Source organism: Mustelus asterias, chromosome 19 (genome assembly GCF_964213995.1).
Source record: "Mustelus asterias chromosome 19, sMusAst1.hap1.1, whole genome shotgun sequence".
NCBI classification, from domain to species: Eukaryota; Metazoa; Chordata; class Chondrichthyes; order Carcharhiniformes; family Triakidae; genus Mustelus; species Mustelus asterias.
In genome coordinates this window covers 25,419,720-25,437,990 of record NC_135819.1, presented here as the reverse complement: position 1 = coordinate 25,437,990, position 18,271 = coordinate 25,419,720, and the positions used below count along the sequence as shown (strand labels likewise).

The following is an 18,271-nucleotide window of genomic DNA, read 5'->3' as shown; positions in this document are numbered from 1 at the left end:
TCTCATTCATTAATTTAGAGAGCCTCGATTAATATACAGTTTCTGGTATGTTATTAATGGCTAAGACAATGCTAAAAGTAGGTTTACATACAAACATAGAAACTAGAAGCAGGAGTAGGCCATTCGGCCCTTCCAGCCTGCTCCACCATTCATTTTGATCATGGCTGATCATTGAATTCAATATCCTGATCCCACCTTCCCCCCATATCCCTTGATCCCTTTAGCCCTAAGAGCTTTATCTAATTTCTTCTTGAAGTCAAACATCATTTTGGCCTCAACTACATTCAGTTGTAATGAATTCCACACATTCACCACTCTCTGGGTGAAGAAATTTCTCCTCACCTCAGTTCTAAAAGGTTTACACCTTATCCTCAAACTTTGACCCCTAGTTCTGGACTCCCCCACCATTGGGAACATTCTTTCTGAATCTACCCTGTCTAACCCTGTTAGAATTTTATCAGCTTCAATGAGATTCCCTCTCACTCTTCTAAACTCCAATGAATATAATCCTAACTGACTTGGTCTCTCCTCATATGACAGACCTATCATCCCAGGAATCAGTCTGCTAAACCTTCGCTGTACTCCCTCTACAGCAAGGACATCCTTCCTTGGATAAGGACGCCAGAACTGCACACAATACCTCAGGTGTGGCCTCACCAACACCCTATACAATTGCAGCAAAACATCCCTATCCCTATACTCAAATCCTCTTGCTATGGTGGCCAACATACCATTTGCCTTCTTTACTGCCTGCTGTACCTGTACGCTTATTTTCAGCGACTAATGCATGAGGACTTCAAGGTCTTGTTGAGTATCCACCTCTCTCAATTTACACCCATTCAAGTAATAATCTGTCTTCCTATTATTGTTACCAAAGTGGATAACCTCACACTTATCCACATTATACTACATCTGCCATGCAGATGCCCACACACTGAGCCTGTCCAAATCACGCTGAACCATACTTGTCAGAGAGGAGGACGACCACAGGGAATTCCTTCACTGACTGCCTGCCCCTTCTAGCTGTCACCCATCTATCTGCCTGCACCTTGGGGTCACCACATCACTAAAACTCCTATCTGTGATGCTTTCCATAGAACCATAGATAATTACAGCTCAGAAGCATCTCTGTATCCTGCTCACAGCCCACCCTCCCATCCGACTTTGTATCATCTGCAAATTTGGAGATAATACATTCAGTTCCCTCTTCCAAATCATTGATATATTATGTGAACAGTTGGGGTCCCAGCACAGCTCCTTGCAGAACCCCACTACTCACTGACTGCCAATCAGAAAAAGACTCATTTATGCCATCTCTTTGCTTCTTATCTGCTAACCAGCTTTCTATCCATCTCAAGACATTACCCGCAATACCATGTGCTTTAACTTTACATAGCAATCTGTTATATGACACCTTGTCGAAAGCCTTTTGAAAGTCTAAATAAACCACATTTACTGGTTCTCCATGGTCAACTCTACTAGTTACATCCTCAAAAAATTCCAATAGATTTATCAAGCATGATTTCCCTTTTTAAACCCATGTTCACTTTGTCTGATTATACCACTACCTTTCAAATGCCGAGTTATGAAATCCTTAATAATAGACTCTAGCAACTTCCCCAGTACTGACGTTAGGCTCACTGGTCTATAGTTCCCTGTTTTTTCGCTATCTTCCTTTTTGAATAGCGGGCTTACATTAGCTACCGTCCAATCTGTAGGAACTATTCCAGAGTCCAAAGAATTTTGGAAAATAACCACCAATGGATCCGCTATCTCCAGGGCCATTTCCTTAACTACTCTGGGATGAAGATGATCAGGACTTGGAGATATATCCATCTTCAATCCCATCAATTTCCCCAAAACCATTTCTCTAAAAATGCTGATTTCCTTCAGCTCCTCACTAAACCATGCTTCTCTCTGAACATCTGATACATTATTCATGTCTTCCTTTGTGAAGACTGAAGCAAAGTACAAATTTAATTCCTCAGCCATTTCTTTATTGCCCGTTATGAATTCTCCCACTTCTGACTGTAAGGGGCCTACATTCATTTTTGTCAATCTTTTTCTCTTTACGTGGGTCATGCTTCATATATATATTCAATAATCCAAACTGCATCATTAACCAGCCCATCAGAAAGCATTACATGTTCATAGGCACTAAATCCACTGGTTAGCCTTATCCTAGACTGTCAGTGCTTATAGAGTTATAGAGGTATACAGCACAGAAAAGATCCTTTGGCCTATCACATCTGCACCAGTCAAGGACAAATCACCTAACTATTCTAATCCCATTTTCCAGAACTTGGGCCATAGCCTTGTAATCACAAGTGCACATCTAAATATTTCTTAAATGTTATGAGGGTCTCTGCCTCTACCACCCATTCAGACAGTGAGTTCCAGATTCCCAGCACTCTTTGGGTCCTTATCAGGTTATGAGTGACCACATTCACTGGGCTTGTGACCTTTAGATGTTGTGGGCTATTCTGCCCATGACTGAGCCCTGGGCCACTGCAAGCTGCTGAATGGGTAGCACTTCCAAATCTTGTTTGAATACAGCATTGGCAATCAAGATACTCCCCAGATCCTACATCAGATTCAGCCCCTCCCTTAAACACACAGCTACTGGGGAGCAGTCTTGTGTTGCTCTCCCTACCAGAGAGAATGGACCATTTAGGAAGCTCTCCCAGCCAATGAGGCCTTCTCATCACTCGCAAATACGCCTTCCCCCTTCCTAGACCAGTTTCAGACAATTCTAACTATCCACCAGCCGTGGCTCCTCCAATCTCCAATTGGGGCGGCACGGTAGCACAGTGGTTAGCACTGTTGCTTCACAGCTCCAGGGACCTGGGTTCGATTCCCGACTTAGTTCAATGTCTGTGTGGAGTTTGCACATTCTCCTCGTGACTGCGTGGGGTTCCTCCAGGTGCTCCGGTTTCCTCCCACAGTCCAAAAATGTGCGGGTTAGGTTGATTGGCCATGCTAAAATTGCCCCTTAGTGTACTGAGATGTGTAGGTTCGAGTGATTAGCGGGTTAATATGTAGGGATATGGGGGTAGGGCCTGGGTGGGATTGTGGTTGGTGCAGACTCGATGGGCCAAATGGCCTCTTTCTGCACTGTAGGGTTTCTATCATTTCTATGATCTCAGATTCACTCTTCCTGCCCTCGCTGGGCCAAGTTCTGAGTCTTGAAAACTGCACCAAATGATTCATCCGGATGCTGCCATACCCAGTAAAAATATACTGCCACTCCCAATTCACTTCACTCAGCAGCAATTCAGAAAAAGAAATATTTCCTTTCTCCATCACGGACACTTTGGATAAATTGCAAAGCCCCACCCTGCACTGAAAACAAGATTAACCCAGCAAAGACCAGAATGGAATCTGACACCTCCCTAATCATTAAGTCTTTCAATTTAGGTAGAATGGAGCTGCATACATTTGATACAAGATGGAATTTCTCAGAAATAACTGGGTTTAGAAAATCTTGGGAGTATAGTAGTTACAATAAGAAAAAAAATGCTGAGAAAATTAATTATTTTAAATCATATTTTCAGATATTGTTAGAACTAGAATTGTACATTTGCTAGATGAAAGAACTACCCCCTACAAACTCCTAACTTCTAAATTCACACAATATGCACATTTCAGTACACTTAATCACACTCTCCTGCTGCTGCTGCTGTGCTTCCATAGCACCAGGAGAAATTGCAGATAGAGTGGCAAGTTTACAAAGACAATTGCTGTTATGTGCATCGACATATGGATTTATAATGGGAACATTAAAAAAGGCAGGACTGGCAATTTTAAAATGCTGACTGAATTATGTGCTAGTCCAAAGCTCGCCTGGTATCTTAGCTGAAGACTTCAATTGGTCCACAGGGACTGACTAATATGCCACAACAGCAGTCAGTCGCTTCCGATGTTATCAAAACTCAGGTTGTTTCTTTTCAAATGAATGGCAGTTAATGAGACAAACTTCATACGCATTCAATCTTATGGAATTATAACACAAATATATTAATGGGTATGGAATACAATTTTCTTCCAGTGAAAATTATTCAGAGAACTTCAAATCATACGTTCAGGTTAACAAATTGGAAAAGGTGCTTTATAAATGCCAGCCTTTCTTTAAATGTGAAACTAACTTTTTAGGTGATGGGATCTTTCCATTGGGCAACAGTAAAATAACATGTCACTATGCCATCTTCAACGATTTTAGTGTCAAACAGTTTACATACACAGTCGTAGCAGGTTTTGCTTGTCTGACTGGCAACAAAAATATTCCAACCATTCCCTGCAAATAGCAACTAGTTACACTTAACATTCTGCAAACATAGTTCTACAAATGAGGAGATGCTGTACGATTCAGTTCACATGTACGGCAAACAATAGAGAATTACATTGAAACAGGCCCATCAGCACAAGCAGTCTATGTTGATGTTTATCCAACACATGAGCATAAACATTTCCTTCAATCTCCTCTCTAATCACCTCTTTCCAAATGCTGACATGGTCTCTGCTTTAACACTGGACAGTTTATCATGGTTACTGGCGAGTCAACCAGAGACCTATATTAATACACCATAGACACAAGTTCAAATCTCACATATCCCTCTCTACATCAACGGGGACGAAGTAGAAAGGGTCGAGAGCTTCAAGTTTTTAGGTGTCCACCAACAACCTGTCCTGGTCTCCCCATGCCGACACCATAGATAGGAAAGCCCACCAATACCTCTACCTTCTCAGAAGACGAAGGAAATTTGGCATGTCCACTACGACTCTCACCAACTTTTACAGATGCACCATAGAAAGTATTCTTTTGGTTGTATCACAACGTGGTATGGCTCCTGCTCTGCCACAAGAAACTACAAAAGGTCGTGAATGTAGCTCATCACGCAAACCGGCCTCCCATCCACTAACTCTGTCAACACTTCCCGCTGCCTCGGAAAAGCAGCCAGCATAATTAAGGACCCTGCACACCCCGGACATTCTCTCTTCCACCTTTTTCCGTTAGGAAAAAAATACAAAAGTCAGAGATCAAGTACCAACTGACTCAAGAACAGCTTCTTCCCTGTTGCCATCAGACTTTTGAATGGACCTACCTCGCACTAAGTTGATCTTTCTCTACACCCTAGCTATGACTATAACATTACATTCTGCACTCTCTCCTTTCTTTCTCTATGAAGGGTATGCATTGTCTGTATCACGTGCAAGAAACAATACTTTTCATTGTATACTAATACATGTGACAATAATAAATCAAATCAAATCACAGGAGCTAAAATAATTTAAATATGGAATACAAAGCTAGTATGGTTATTAATAATCATGATGGTTGTTAAAAACCCTTCTGGTTCATTATTGTCCTTTCAGGAAGGAAATCTGTGTCACTTAACTGCTCCGGCCTATTTGTGAAATATTGGGGGCGATCTTTTAGTGTGGTGGGCTAGGAGAATTGCGTGTCGGCCGATTCGCGGGATTCGCAAGGGGAAGGGTTTCAGATTCCTGGGGCATTGGGACCCATTCTGGAAAGGTGGGACCAGTACAAATTGGATGGGTTGCACCTGGTCAGGACTGGGGCAAAAATGACAGTGAGATAAAACCCTATGTAAGGAATGAGACGTGGGGGGAAAAAGGATCAGAACAAAAGACAAAGGAATTGTCTTTCAAAAGGCTCAATGGAAGAGGCCAGAGAGTGTTTGTGGAGGATTGCTTCACTGAGTGGAGGCCTGTGACTAGTGGTGTGCCGCAGGGATCGGTGTTGGGCCCATTGTTGTTTGTCATCTATATCAATGATCTGGATGATAATGTGGTCAATTGGATCAGCAAGTTTGCTGATGATACAAAGATTGGAGGTGTAGTGGACAGTGAGGAAGGTTTTCAAAGCTTGCAGAGGGATTTGGACCAACTAGAAAAATGGGCTGAAAAATGGCAAATGGAATTTAACGCAGACAAGTGTGAGATATTGCACATTGGAAGGACAAACCAAAGTAGAACGTACAGGGTAAATGGTAGGACTCTGAAGAGTGCAGTTGAACAGAGGGATCTGGGAATACAGGTACAGAATTCCCTAAAAGTGACGTCACAGGTGGATAGAGTCATAAAGAGTGCCTTTGGTACATTGGCCTTTATAAATCGGAGTATCAAGTATAAAAGGTGGAGTGTTATGGTAAAGTTATATAAGGCATTGGTGAGGCCGAATTTGGAGTATTGTGTACAGTTTTGGTCACCTTGTTACAAGAAAATGTAAATAAGCTTGAAAGAGTGCAGAGAAGGTTCACAAGGATGTTGCTGGGACTTGAGAAGCTGAGTTACAGAGAGAGATTGAATAGGTTGGGACTTTATTCCCTGGAGCGTAGAAGATTGAGGGGAGATTTGATAGAGGTGTATAAGATTTTGATGGGTATAGATAGAGTGAATGCAAGCAGGCTTTTTCCACTGAGGCTAGGGGAGAAAAAAACCAGAGGGCATGGGTTAAGGGTGAAAGGAGAAAAGTTTAAAGGGAATATTAGGGGGGGCTTCTTCACGCAGAGAGTGGTGGGAGTGTGGAATGAGCTGCCGGATAAAGTGGTAAATGCAGAGTCACTTTTAACATTTAAGAAAAACTTGGACGGGTTCATGGATGAGAGGGTTGTGGAGGGATATGGTCCAAGTGCAGGTCAGTGGGACTCGGCAAAAAATGGTTCGGCACAGACAAGAAGGGCCAAAAGGCCTGTTTCTGAGCTGTAATTTTCTATGGTTCTATGGTTCTATTCCCGTCGCGCACGCATCTCCCAGCGCTGGATATCTGGTGCTGTCTGATTCGTGCTGGAAACTGGCGGGAACACCAGATAAGTTATTTTAATGTAATTTAAGTGTGATGAGCAGGCCCGGGACTGAATTCTCCGGGTCCACAAGCATCTCCCACCCCGCCAGGGGTATTTCACTCCAGCAGGGTTCAAACTGGCTCCCCACTTTCGAGGAACTAGCGGGACAACCCCGCTACAGTGAAGTGAGGGGCAATCCGGGCCCCCCAGGGGGTCGGGCGGCGGGGGGATGCCCCCTGGGCATGGGCACCCTGGCAGTGTCATCCTGTGCCCCCTGGCAAGGGGCAAAGTACCCATTCCCAGGGCCCCTTGGCACTGCCCATCAGGCATGGGGCAGTGCTAAGGGGGTGGGCCTACTGGAGCAGGGCCTGGGGGTGATTGGTGGGGGGGTTCCGCTGCCACTCTGCCATTGCGATCGTTGAGAGCTGGACGGAGGCCAGCGATTGGGGCGGGCTGGGGGAGGGGTAAGGCGGTGAGGTGGGGAAGGGGGCAGGAGGCTGGAGGTCAGGCTGTCTGGGACAGAGGGAGGGTTTGGGGCTGGCCTGTGAATGGACGGGGAGCTGCGATTGGGCCATGGGGGGGTTTTGGGGGAGGGCAGTACTACGGGGGTCCCGGGCTGGCCAGCGATGGATCTGGTCAGTGATCGGGAAGATGACAGTTTGGTGCCACTGAGCATGCACAGAGGCCCTGAACTGTCAGCCTCCTGGGCTGGAATAGGCCCCGCCCCCTAAATTGTAATGATATTCATGCTGGTGGCCTCCGCATTGCACACAGCGTGGGAGATTCTAGTTTGAATTCCCACCGAAAAAAGCAGCATGATTTACTCCAGTTTTCCCACGAAGTTGACACCTAGAACCTTTTTGGGAGAATCCCAGCCATAGATTCACAGCAATGTACTCTGAAATGGAGTAGCAAGCCATTCAGTTAGATCAAACTGTTAACAGAGAAACAGCACTGCAGGTGTACAACACCATATGGACTGCAGTGGCTCAAGAAGGCTGCATTAATAGCACTTTCTCAAGAGCAAACAGCAATAGGCAATAAACGCTGGCCTTGCCAGTGATGCTCACATCCCAAGAACAAATAACAAGAAAACTAATATTCCCTTTATAAACACAGTTTCTTTAGAACTGCCATAGATCTTTCAGCCACACGCCATCATGCCAAACTACTTAAATCACAAGAAACAACTTCCCTGTTTCTGTACCGGCCCATCACTTATTTCAAATATTTTAAATGAACTTGAAGCTTGGATTACTACATGGAACTATGATGTTGTAGCAATTACGGAGACTTGGATGAAGAAGAGCAGGACTGGCAGCTTAGCATTCCAGGATTAGATGCTTCAGGTGAGATAGAGAGGGTGCCAAAAGAGGTGAGGGTGTTGCGTTACTGATTAGGGAGAATGTCATAGCTATACAAAGGGAGGACACCTTGGTGGGATCATGCTAAAAGAATTTAAATATGGAATACAAAGCTAGTATGGTTATTAATAATCATGATGGTTGTTAAAAACCCTTCTGGTTCATTATTGTCCTTTCAGGAAGGAAATCTGCGTCACTTAACTGCTCCGGCCTATTTGTGAAATATCGGGGGCGATCTTTTAGTGTGGTGGGCTGGGAGAATTGCGTGTCGGCCGATTGTTGCACCAATCATGCTAAGTGCTTTACGCCCCACTTTACCATCGCATCGCACCCGAAAATGGGTGCAACAACAATAACAATAACAATTCCAATTCTACAAAGTCTCATCAAAAATGAAATCCATATTTGGGCCATATGGGTAGAACTCAGGAACGGGAGCGGTGCAATGTCTAATCCTGTTAGAATTTTATAGGTTTCTATGAGAACCCCCCCCTCCCCCCCATTCTTGAAGCATTCCAGTAAATTTGTCAAGCATGATTTTCCTTCCATAAAGCCATGCTGACTCTGTCCACTCCTGCCACTGTTGACCAACTTGCTCTGCTTTTAATTTTTTTACAACGGATTTTAGAGTTTTCCCCACTACTGATGTCAGGCTTACTGATCCATAATTCCGTTTTCTCTCTACCTCCCTTTTTAAGTACTGGGGTTACATTAGCGACCTTCCAATCTGTAGGAACTGCTCCAGAGTCTATAGGATTTTGGAAGATGACCACCAAATGCATCCACTGTTTCTAGGGCCACTTCCTTAAATACTGTGGGATGTAGATTATCATGCCCTAGAGATTTATCAGCTTAAATTCCCATCAATTTTCCCAACACAATTTCTCTACTCATACTGATTTCCTTCAGTTCCTCCCTCTCACTAAACCATGTGCTCCCCAACAATCCTGGTATATTTTTTGTATCCTCCTTTGTGAAGACAGAACCAAAGTATTCAGTTGGTCAGCCACTTCTTTGTTCCCCAATATAAATATCCCTGTTTCTGAATGTAAGGGACCTACATTTGTCTTCACCAATCTTTTTCCCCTCACATACATATAGAAGCTTGCAGTCAGTTATTATGTTTCCCGCAAGCTTACTCTTGTACTATATTTTCTGTTTCTTAATCAGTGCCATGCTCCTCCTTTGGTGAATTCTAAACTGCTCTCAATCCTCAAGTCTGTTGTTTTTCTTGGCCAATCTGTATGCCTCTTCCTTGGATCTAATACTACCTCTAATTTCCCTCGTAAGCCATGGTTTGGCCACTTTTTTAATTTTATTTTTGGACCTGACAGAAATGAACAATTGTTGCAGTTCACCCTGCGCTCTTTGAATATTTGCCATTGCCGATCCACCATCATCCCTTCAGGTAAGGATTCCCAATCCATCATTGCCAACTCATTCCTCATACCATCGTAGTTTCCTTTATTTAGATTCAGGACCCTAGTCTGACAATCAGCTACATCACTCTCCAACTTGATGAAGAATTCTATCATATTATGGCCACTCATCCCCAAGGGGTGTCACATAACTAGATTGCCAATTATTCCTTTCTCATTACACAATATGCAGTCCAGGATGGCCTGCTCTGAGGAAGGGACATCCAGACTCGAAACGTTGGCTCTATTCTCTCCCCACAGATGCTATCAGACCCACTGAGATTTTCCAGCATTTTCTGTTTCTCTTTCAGGTCCCAGTACCCAGAGTATTTTGCTGTTATCTATGGCCTACTCTCCAGTTGCTTCCTCTATATTATTGGTCCTGAAAGCCATCCCGTACACACTCCAGGAATTTCTCCTCCAGCCCTGTGTCTGCTGCCCTTGTCAGGGGGAGTGGGGTGGGGACTTGGGAACAGATGTGGAGGGCTCCTCAGGGGCTGTGGGTGGCGTCCGGAGCCACAAGGGAGGGGGCAAGGGATTGAGGCGGTTGCTCTCCGGGTTGTTATTCGCATTGACGGACTCCCTGCGGCTGAAACCCGGAGTTAGAGTCAGGTTCCGACAGTAATCGGAGCGGGGGGGGAGATCGAGACCGGGGGGGGGGGGGGGATCGAGAGCGGGGGGGGGGGGGGGATCGAGAGCGGGGGGGGGGGGGGGGGATCGAGAGCGGGGGGGGGGGATCGAGAGCGGGGGGGGGGATCGAGAGCGGGGGGGGGGGGATCGAGAGCGGGGGGGGGGGGGATCGAGAGCGGGGGGGGGGGGGGATCGAGACCGGGGGGGGGGGGGATCGAGACGGGGGGGGGGGGGGGATCGAGACGGGGGGGGGGGGATCGAGACGGGGGGGGGGGGGATCGAGACCGGGGGGGGGGGATCGAGACCGGGGGGGGGGGGGGGAATCGAGACCGGTGGGGGGGGGATCGAGACCGGGGGGGGGGGGGGGATCGAGACCGGGGGGGGGGGGGGGGGGATCGAGACCGGGGGGGGGGGGGATCGAGACCGGGGGGGGGGGGGGAATCGAGACCGGGGGGGGGGGGGGGATCGAGACCGGGGGGGGGGGGATCGAGACCGGGGGGGGACGGACGGGGGATCGAGACGGGGGGGGGGATCGAGACCGGGGGGGGACGGACGGGGGATCGAGCCGGGGGGGATCGAGACCGGGGGGGGGGGGGGGGATCGAGACCTGGGGGGGGGGGGATCGAGACCTGGGGGGGGGGATCGAGACCGGGGGGGGGGGGGATCGAGACCGGGGGGGGGGGGATCGAGACGGGGGGGGGGGGGATCGAGACCGGGGGGGGGGGGGGGGGATCGAGACCGGGGGGGGGGGATCGAGACCGGGGGGGGGATCGAGATCGGGGGGGGGGGGGGGATCGAGACCGGGGGGGGGGGGATCGGACCCGGGGGAGGGGAATCGGGGCCAGGGAGCGGATTGGGGCCGGTGGGGATCGGGGCTTGGTACCTGCGGGCTGTCCTGAAGCGCCTCCTCCAGCAGCAGTTTGTCCACAGGCGGCATTGCGAGCGCAGAAGGAGTCGAGGCCGAGAGCAACAGAAACAACAACAACGCGCTCGAGCCGACAGCTTGACCCCGCCCCCTGTGTGGCCCCGCCCCCGCCTAAAATCCGGCCCACCCCCTAGCCCACCGCCCGGCCCCGCCTCCCGCTTGCTTGCCCCCTGTCCCCGCCAGCCCGGCCCCGCCCCCTCCGGCCCCGCCCCCAACCCCCGCCGGCCCGGCCCCGCCCCCCGCCAGCCCGGCCCCGCCCCCCGCCAACCCGGTCCCGCTCTCTGCAAAAGGAATTGCTCATTGTCCATTTTCTCACTCAGCCTCTCCAATCTGTGGGTGAAGGGCTGCTATTGAGAGTCGCTCCCATAGAAACAGAGAATTGAGAGCTGAAGACACAAACACCAGAAATAGAGGGTAAACTGAAAGCGTGATGGAATTAAGGTAATTAATATTAGCAGAGAAATATCCATAGAAATCAAACAGAAATAGAAGATGCTGAAAAATCTCTTCAGGCCTGACATCCTGACTCCAAATGTTAGCTCTATTCTTTCTCCACAGATGCTGAGATTTTCCTGTATTTTGTGTCAGATTCCAGCATCTGCAGTATTTTGCTTTAACCATAGAAACGAAACAGTGAGAAGAGGCATTTTGTCAATGCCAGCCTGAGGACAATCAGATGTCCTTTCTAATCCCACCGGGATTAGAAGTAGAAAGGATCGAAAGCTTCAAGTTTTTAGGTGTCCAGATCACCAACAACCTGTCCTGGTCCCCCCATGCCGACACTATAGTTAAGAAAGCCCACCAACGCCTCTGCATTCCCAGAAGTCTAAGGAAATTTGGCATGTCAGCTGCGACTCTCACCAACTTTTACAGATGCACCATAGAAAACATTCTTTCTGGTTGTATCACAGTTTGGTATGGCTCCTGCTCTGCCCAAGACCGCAAGAAACCATGAAAGGTTGAAAATAAAGCCCAATCCATCACGCAAATCAGCCTCCCATCCATTGACTCTGTCTACACTTCCCGCTGCCTCGGCAAAGCAGCCAGCATAATTAAGGACCCCACGCACCCCGGACATTCTCTGTTCCATCTTCTTCTGTCGGGGAAAAGATACAAAAGTCAGAAATTGCGTACCAACCGACTCAAGAATAGTTTCTTCCCTGCTCCCATCAGACTTTTGAATGTACCTACCTTGCATTAAGTTGATCTTTCTCTACAGTCTAGCTATGACTGTAACACTACATTCTGCACTCTCTCCTTTCCTTCTCTATGAATAGTATGCTTTGTCTGTATGGTGCGCAAGAAACAATACTTTTCACTGTATACTAATACATCTGGCAATAATAAATCAAATCAAAAAAACCTTCCTGTGCCTGGCCCAGATCTCTATGGCTTACAGCACTTAAGGTGCAATGGCTGTAAATTGGGAGAGGGGAGTGTGTAGCAGGACCTGGGTGTCCTTGTGCATCAGTCACTGAAGATAAGCATGCAGGTGCAGCAGGTGGTAAAGAAAGCAAATGGTATGTTGGCCTTCATTGCAAGAGGTTTCAAGTACAGGAGCAGGGATATGTTGTTGCAGTAAGACAGGGTCTTGGTGAGGCCAGAGCTAGAGTACTGTGGGCAGTTTTGGTCTCCTTTTCTGAGGAAGGATGTTTTTGCTCTCGAGGGAGTGCAGCGAATATTTACCAGGATGATTCCGGGAATGGCGGGACTGATGTCTAGAGATTGACTAGGTTAGGATTGTTTTCGCTGGAGTTCGGAGACTTATAAAATTCTAACAGGTCTAGACAGGGTAGATGCAGGGAGGATATTCCTGATGGTGGGGGAGTCCAGAACCAGGGATCACAGTCTGAGGATTCAGGGTAGACCATTTAGAATGGAGATGAGGAGACATTTCTTCACCCAAAGAGTGGTGAGCCTGTGGAATTCATTACCACAGGAAGTAGTTGATGCCAAAACATTGAATGTATTCAAGAGGCGGCTGGATATGGGAGTGAATGGGATCAAAGGTTATGGGGAGAAAGCAGGATTAGGCTATTGAGTTGGATGCTCAACCATGATCGTGATGAATGGCCGAGCAGGCCTGAAGGGCCGAATGGCCTCCTCCTGCTCCTATCTTCTATGTTTCTATGTGATACACTTTGGAAGAAATAACAAGACAAGGGAGTATTTAATGAATGACAGGACACTAGGAAGCTCAGGGGAACAGATGGATCTTGGGGTAATTATTCACAGATCTCTGAAGGTGGCAGAGCAGGTGAATAGGATAGTTAAGAAGAGATATGGGACACTTGCTTTCATCAGTCATGGCCTAGCATGTAAGAACAAGAAGATAATGTTGGAGCTGTACAGAACGTTGGTTAGGCCACAGCTGGAGTACTGTGCAATTCTGATCAACTCGCTATAGGAAGGATGTGATTGCACTAGAGTGGATACAGAGGAGATTCACCAGGATGTTGCCAAGGATGGAGAATTTGAGCTATTCGGAGAGAATGGATAGACTTGGATTGTTTTCTCTAGAGCAGAGAACGCTGAGGGGGGACACGAGTCCAGCAAGAGAAATTGACAGGGTTAACCTGTTTATACTTCAATGCAATGAGTTTTACAAACAAGGTTGATGAGTTAAGGGCACAAATAGACATGTGGCAGCATCATGTTATTGCTATAAGGAAACCTGGCTGAAGGAGGGGCAAAATTGGCAGCTCAATATCCCTGGTTATAGACTCTTCTGACACAATAGAGTGGGAGATATAAAAGGAGGGAGAGTAGCACTAATGGTTAAAAAAGCAATTCTAGTTGTGAGAAGGGTGATATACTAAATGGGTCAACAAATGAGCCTTTATGTGTTGAGCTTAGAAATAAAAAGGGGAAGTCACGCTACTGGGAGTATACTACAGACCCCCAAATACTGAAAGGGAGATAGAAGAATACATTTGTTGGCAAATATCTGCCTGTAAGAACAAGAGGGCAATAATCGTGGGAGATTTTAACTATCTCAACATCAACTGGATTCAAACAATAGAAGGGGCACTGAAGGAGAAGAATTCATGCAGTGTGTCCAGGAACATTTTTTCATATGGATTAAGAGAAGCGGTAGTCCCAATACTGACCCGGGGAACCCCCTATAAATGTTTCTCCAGTCTGAAAATTTATCACCACAACTCTGTTTCTGTCAGTCAGTCAATCTTGTATCCAGGCCACCACTTTATCTTTTACTCCATGGGCCTTGATAGACCTTGTTGACAGGTCTATCATGGTGTCAATTTATCAAATGCCCTTTCGAAGTTCGGACAGACCACATCAACCATATAACGCTCATTTATCCTCTCTGTTACCTCAGTAAAAGACTTGGGTTAATTAAACACCCACCAGAAACCTCCAATCTTATCCATGGCTGGGATTCCCTGGGGCCGCTGCAGTGAAGAGTTTTATCTGAGCGCAAATTCTCCATTCTCGCTGGCAGCGGGGGGGCAGGATGAATGAGATTGGAGAATCTCAGCTACCATTTGCCTTATCAAATCCATGGTGGTTTTCTGTAATTAATGCACATTTGTTCAATTGCCTGTTAACTTTGTCCTGGATTATTCTCTATCACCTAGTTAAACTGACTGGCCTGTCACTGCTGGAGTTATCTTTGCAACCTTTTTGGATAAGGGAGTAGTGTTTGTAATTCCCTAGTCCTCTGGCACCATCCCTGTTCCTGAGGAACACTGGAAAATTGTGGGCAGTGTCTCCCCAATGTCCACCATTGCTTGGGCTGAAGGCTACCCTGGCCAGGATTCCATATCAAGTGATCTCGAACTCACAGATGCTGAAGGAATTTGATTCCCACATTATTCTGGCTGTTCTATATAGAACAAAGAACACTACAGCGCAGTACAGGCCCTTCGGCCCTCGATGTTGCGCCGACCAGTGGAACCAATATAGGATGGAATGATGCAGTGTCAGATTTTACAATGTATTTGGATGTGATTACTGGAGAGCTCAGTACTGTACAAAGCAAATCTACTGAAAAACTTTTACTTTTGCATAATTTCAAACAAATGAACTCAGAAATGTCTTTAATGAGCTCAATATGCATTCAAATTGAAACGATTTTAATTGGAATAAGCAGATAACAGTAACTCGGTTTCTTTCTCTGCCAGACTGGTCGAGTGTTTCTGACACTTTCTGTTTTTATTTCAGATTTCCAACATCAGCAGCATTTTACTGTTTGAGCAATTGAATGATGATTCAATGATATGATTGGTGTGCTGATTATACAGCACTGATGTTCATTACTGTCCTTTCGACAATCAGACAAATGAATGGAAATCTGTGACTCTTGTTTTTTTAATTTGTTTTTAGGATATGGGTTTTGCTGGCTAGAATGGCATTTGTTGCCCATCCCTAATTGCTCTTGGGAAGGTGGTGGTGAGTCTATGTGGTGTAGAATAGGAAGGAAACACTCGGTACAATTGCACCTTCAACCTCTGAAAGTAGCATGCAATGCACAAGGAAGGAGTGAGGTGTAGTCTATTTCTGAACCATCCACGGGCCCGGGCAAGGAAAATGTCCTAAAAATTGCCAGATTCTCATAAAAACTCAACTGGGTCAGTAATGTTCCCAGTAATGGCTTCTTCCATTGAGCCAGTGTCTAATCCAATTTACTACCTCCCCATGTATACCTAGCGACTGAACCTTCCGAACTAACCTCCCATGAGGCTAGTTACTATGGTTCTAGTACCATAGAACCATAGAAAATTACAGCTCAGAAACAGGCCTTTTGGCCCTTCTTGTCTGTGCCGAACCATTTTTTGCCTAGTCCCACTGACCTGCACTTGGACCATATCCTTCCACACCCCTCTCATCCATGAACCCGTCCAAGTTTTTCTTAAATGTTAAAAGTGACCCCGCATTTACCACTTTATCCGGCAGCTCATTCCACACTCCCACCACTCTCTGCGTGAAGAAGCCCCCCCTAATATTCCCTTTAAACTTTTCTCCTTTCACCCTGAACCCATGCCCTCTGGTTTATTTCTCCCCTAGCCTCAGCGGAAAAAGCCTGCTTGCATTCACTCTATCTATACCCATCAAAATCTTATACACCTCTATCAAATCTCCCCTCAATCTTCTACGCTGCAGGGAATAAACTCCCAACCTATTCAATCTCTCTCTGTAACTCAGCTTCTCAAGTCCCAGCAACATCCTTGTGAACCTTCTCTGCACTCTTTCAAGCTTATTTACATCCTTCCTGTAACTAGGTGACCAAAACTGTACACAATACTCCAAATTCGGCCTCACCAATGTCTTATATAACCTTACCATAACACTCCAATTTTTATACTCGATACTCCGATTTATAAAGGCCAATGTACCAAAGGCACTCTTTACGAACCTATCCACCTGTGACGTCACTTTTAGGAATTCTGTACCTGTATTCCCAGATCCCTCTGTTCAACTGCACTCTTCAGAGTCCTACCATTTACCCTGTACGTTCTACTTTGGTTTGTCCTTCCAATGTGCAATATCTCACACTTGTCTGCGTTAAATTCCATTTGCCATTTTTCAGCCCATTTTTCTAGTTGGTCCAAATCCCTCTGCAAGCTTTGAAAACCTTCCTCACTGTCCACTACACTTCCAATCTTTGTATCATCAGCAAACCTGCTGATCCAATTGACCACATTATCATCCAGATCATTGATATAGATGACAAACAACAATGGACCCAACACCGATCCCTGCGGCACACCACTAGTCACAGGCCTCCACGCAGAGAAGCAATCCTCCACAACCACTCTCTGGCTTCTTCCATTGAGCCATGGAATTGAGCCATTTTGATGGAAACGTGAGCACATTTCCACTCCACCTGACGAAGGAGCAGCGCTCCGAAAGCTTATGGTATTTGCTACCAAATAAACCTGTTGGACTTTAACCTGGTGTTGTGAGACTTCTTACTGTGTTCACCCCAGTCCAACGCCAGCATCTCCACATCAGTAATGTTCTCCAGTGAAGGGAAACTGCTGCCCATATCCTGTCTAAATCTAAATGTGACTCAAATCTCACACTCAGTAGCCTCACAGTCAGAGCGATAAACACTGTCTCGCTTCTGTCATTCACATCGAGAGCAAGTTTAAACAAGTGAGCAGTTCATGTGTTTTTAGAAGAGTTTTTGAGGGCCAACAACGGGATATAACAGTGCTGTGGCAAGGATGTTTGCAATTTCTCACAGGCATGTAATGGGTGATTGTTTCATGCTTTATCTCTTTGTCGATGGATTGTGAGGGTTAATCAAATGGATCTCAGAGTTGTGATTGTCCCAGCAAGAATGTGACCAAGTGACGAGACACTCAGAGTTTAAATACGAGCTGAGGGAGAGAGAGAACCAAATTTCTACCAAGTGAGTGAGAGCTGGTCATTTAGAATGTGTCAAGACCAAAAGCTGCAAACTCAGTAACACCTTCTTTGAAAGACATCAAAATGGCTTTGTTCAGATTTAGATCTGCCTTGTGAATATAAATGTTTAATCAGATCTTCATCAAAGAACTATTTTCCCAGATTCGAGACGCACATTTGCTTTTCGGCCGAAGAGAATTGTACTAAATCCATTATCATTCCCAATTCAGTACAGTGCAGGGAGTGGTCTTGTGATGAACTGACATTATTTCTTTTGCAAAGGAAACAGACATTGCCTTTCATTTATAACTAGTTTAATGCACTGAAATCCTGGTCAATGATAACTGTAGAGACTGAGTATTTTCCCAGTGACATCCTGTACAGAAACAGCCAAATTAAAGAGATCAGCCACTATAAACTTGGAATTAGGATTAAAGCGTTGGCATAGTTTTATCATTTCACACAATATATTACATCTGAGAACCAATAAATAAAAAACACAAACACAAAACATCACATACACAGAAAAATTATCCAGTCAAGTTTGATAGGAATAATGAGATATTGATAAGATTCTGCACATGCTGATTATCAGTTTTAATTTATCAATATACAAATGAAGTCCCTTGTTCATTCTCTCATCAATTAACATTTCTTTACCCGTCCACCAGGAGTTTCACCATTTTCAAACCTTATTACAGCAGATAAAGTCAAATGGTTTTCCAATCTATTGGGGTTTCAGCTCTTCTCAAG

The 18,271-nt window shown here is 45.9% G+C and overlaps 1 protein-coding gene across 1 annotated transcript in view; it reads right to left on the bottom strand.

Annotated features, from left to right (window-relative positions):
* appl2 (adaptor protein, phosphotyrosine interaction, PH domain and leucine zipper containing 2) overlaps positions 1-11,324 on the bottom strand; it is a 230,723-nt gene extending 219,399 nt beyond the window's left edge. The window contains exon 1 of the mRNA XM_078235147.1: positions 11,102-11,324. Within this exon, the coding sequence (XP_078091273.1) occupies positions 11,102-11,155 (54 nt within the window). The 5' untranslated portion in view covers positions 11,156-11,324. The remainder of the gene's footprint in view (positions 1-11,101) is intronic.
* Positions 11,325-18,271: the final 6,947 nt, after the last annotated feature.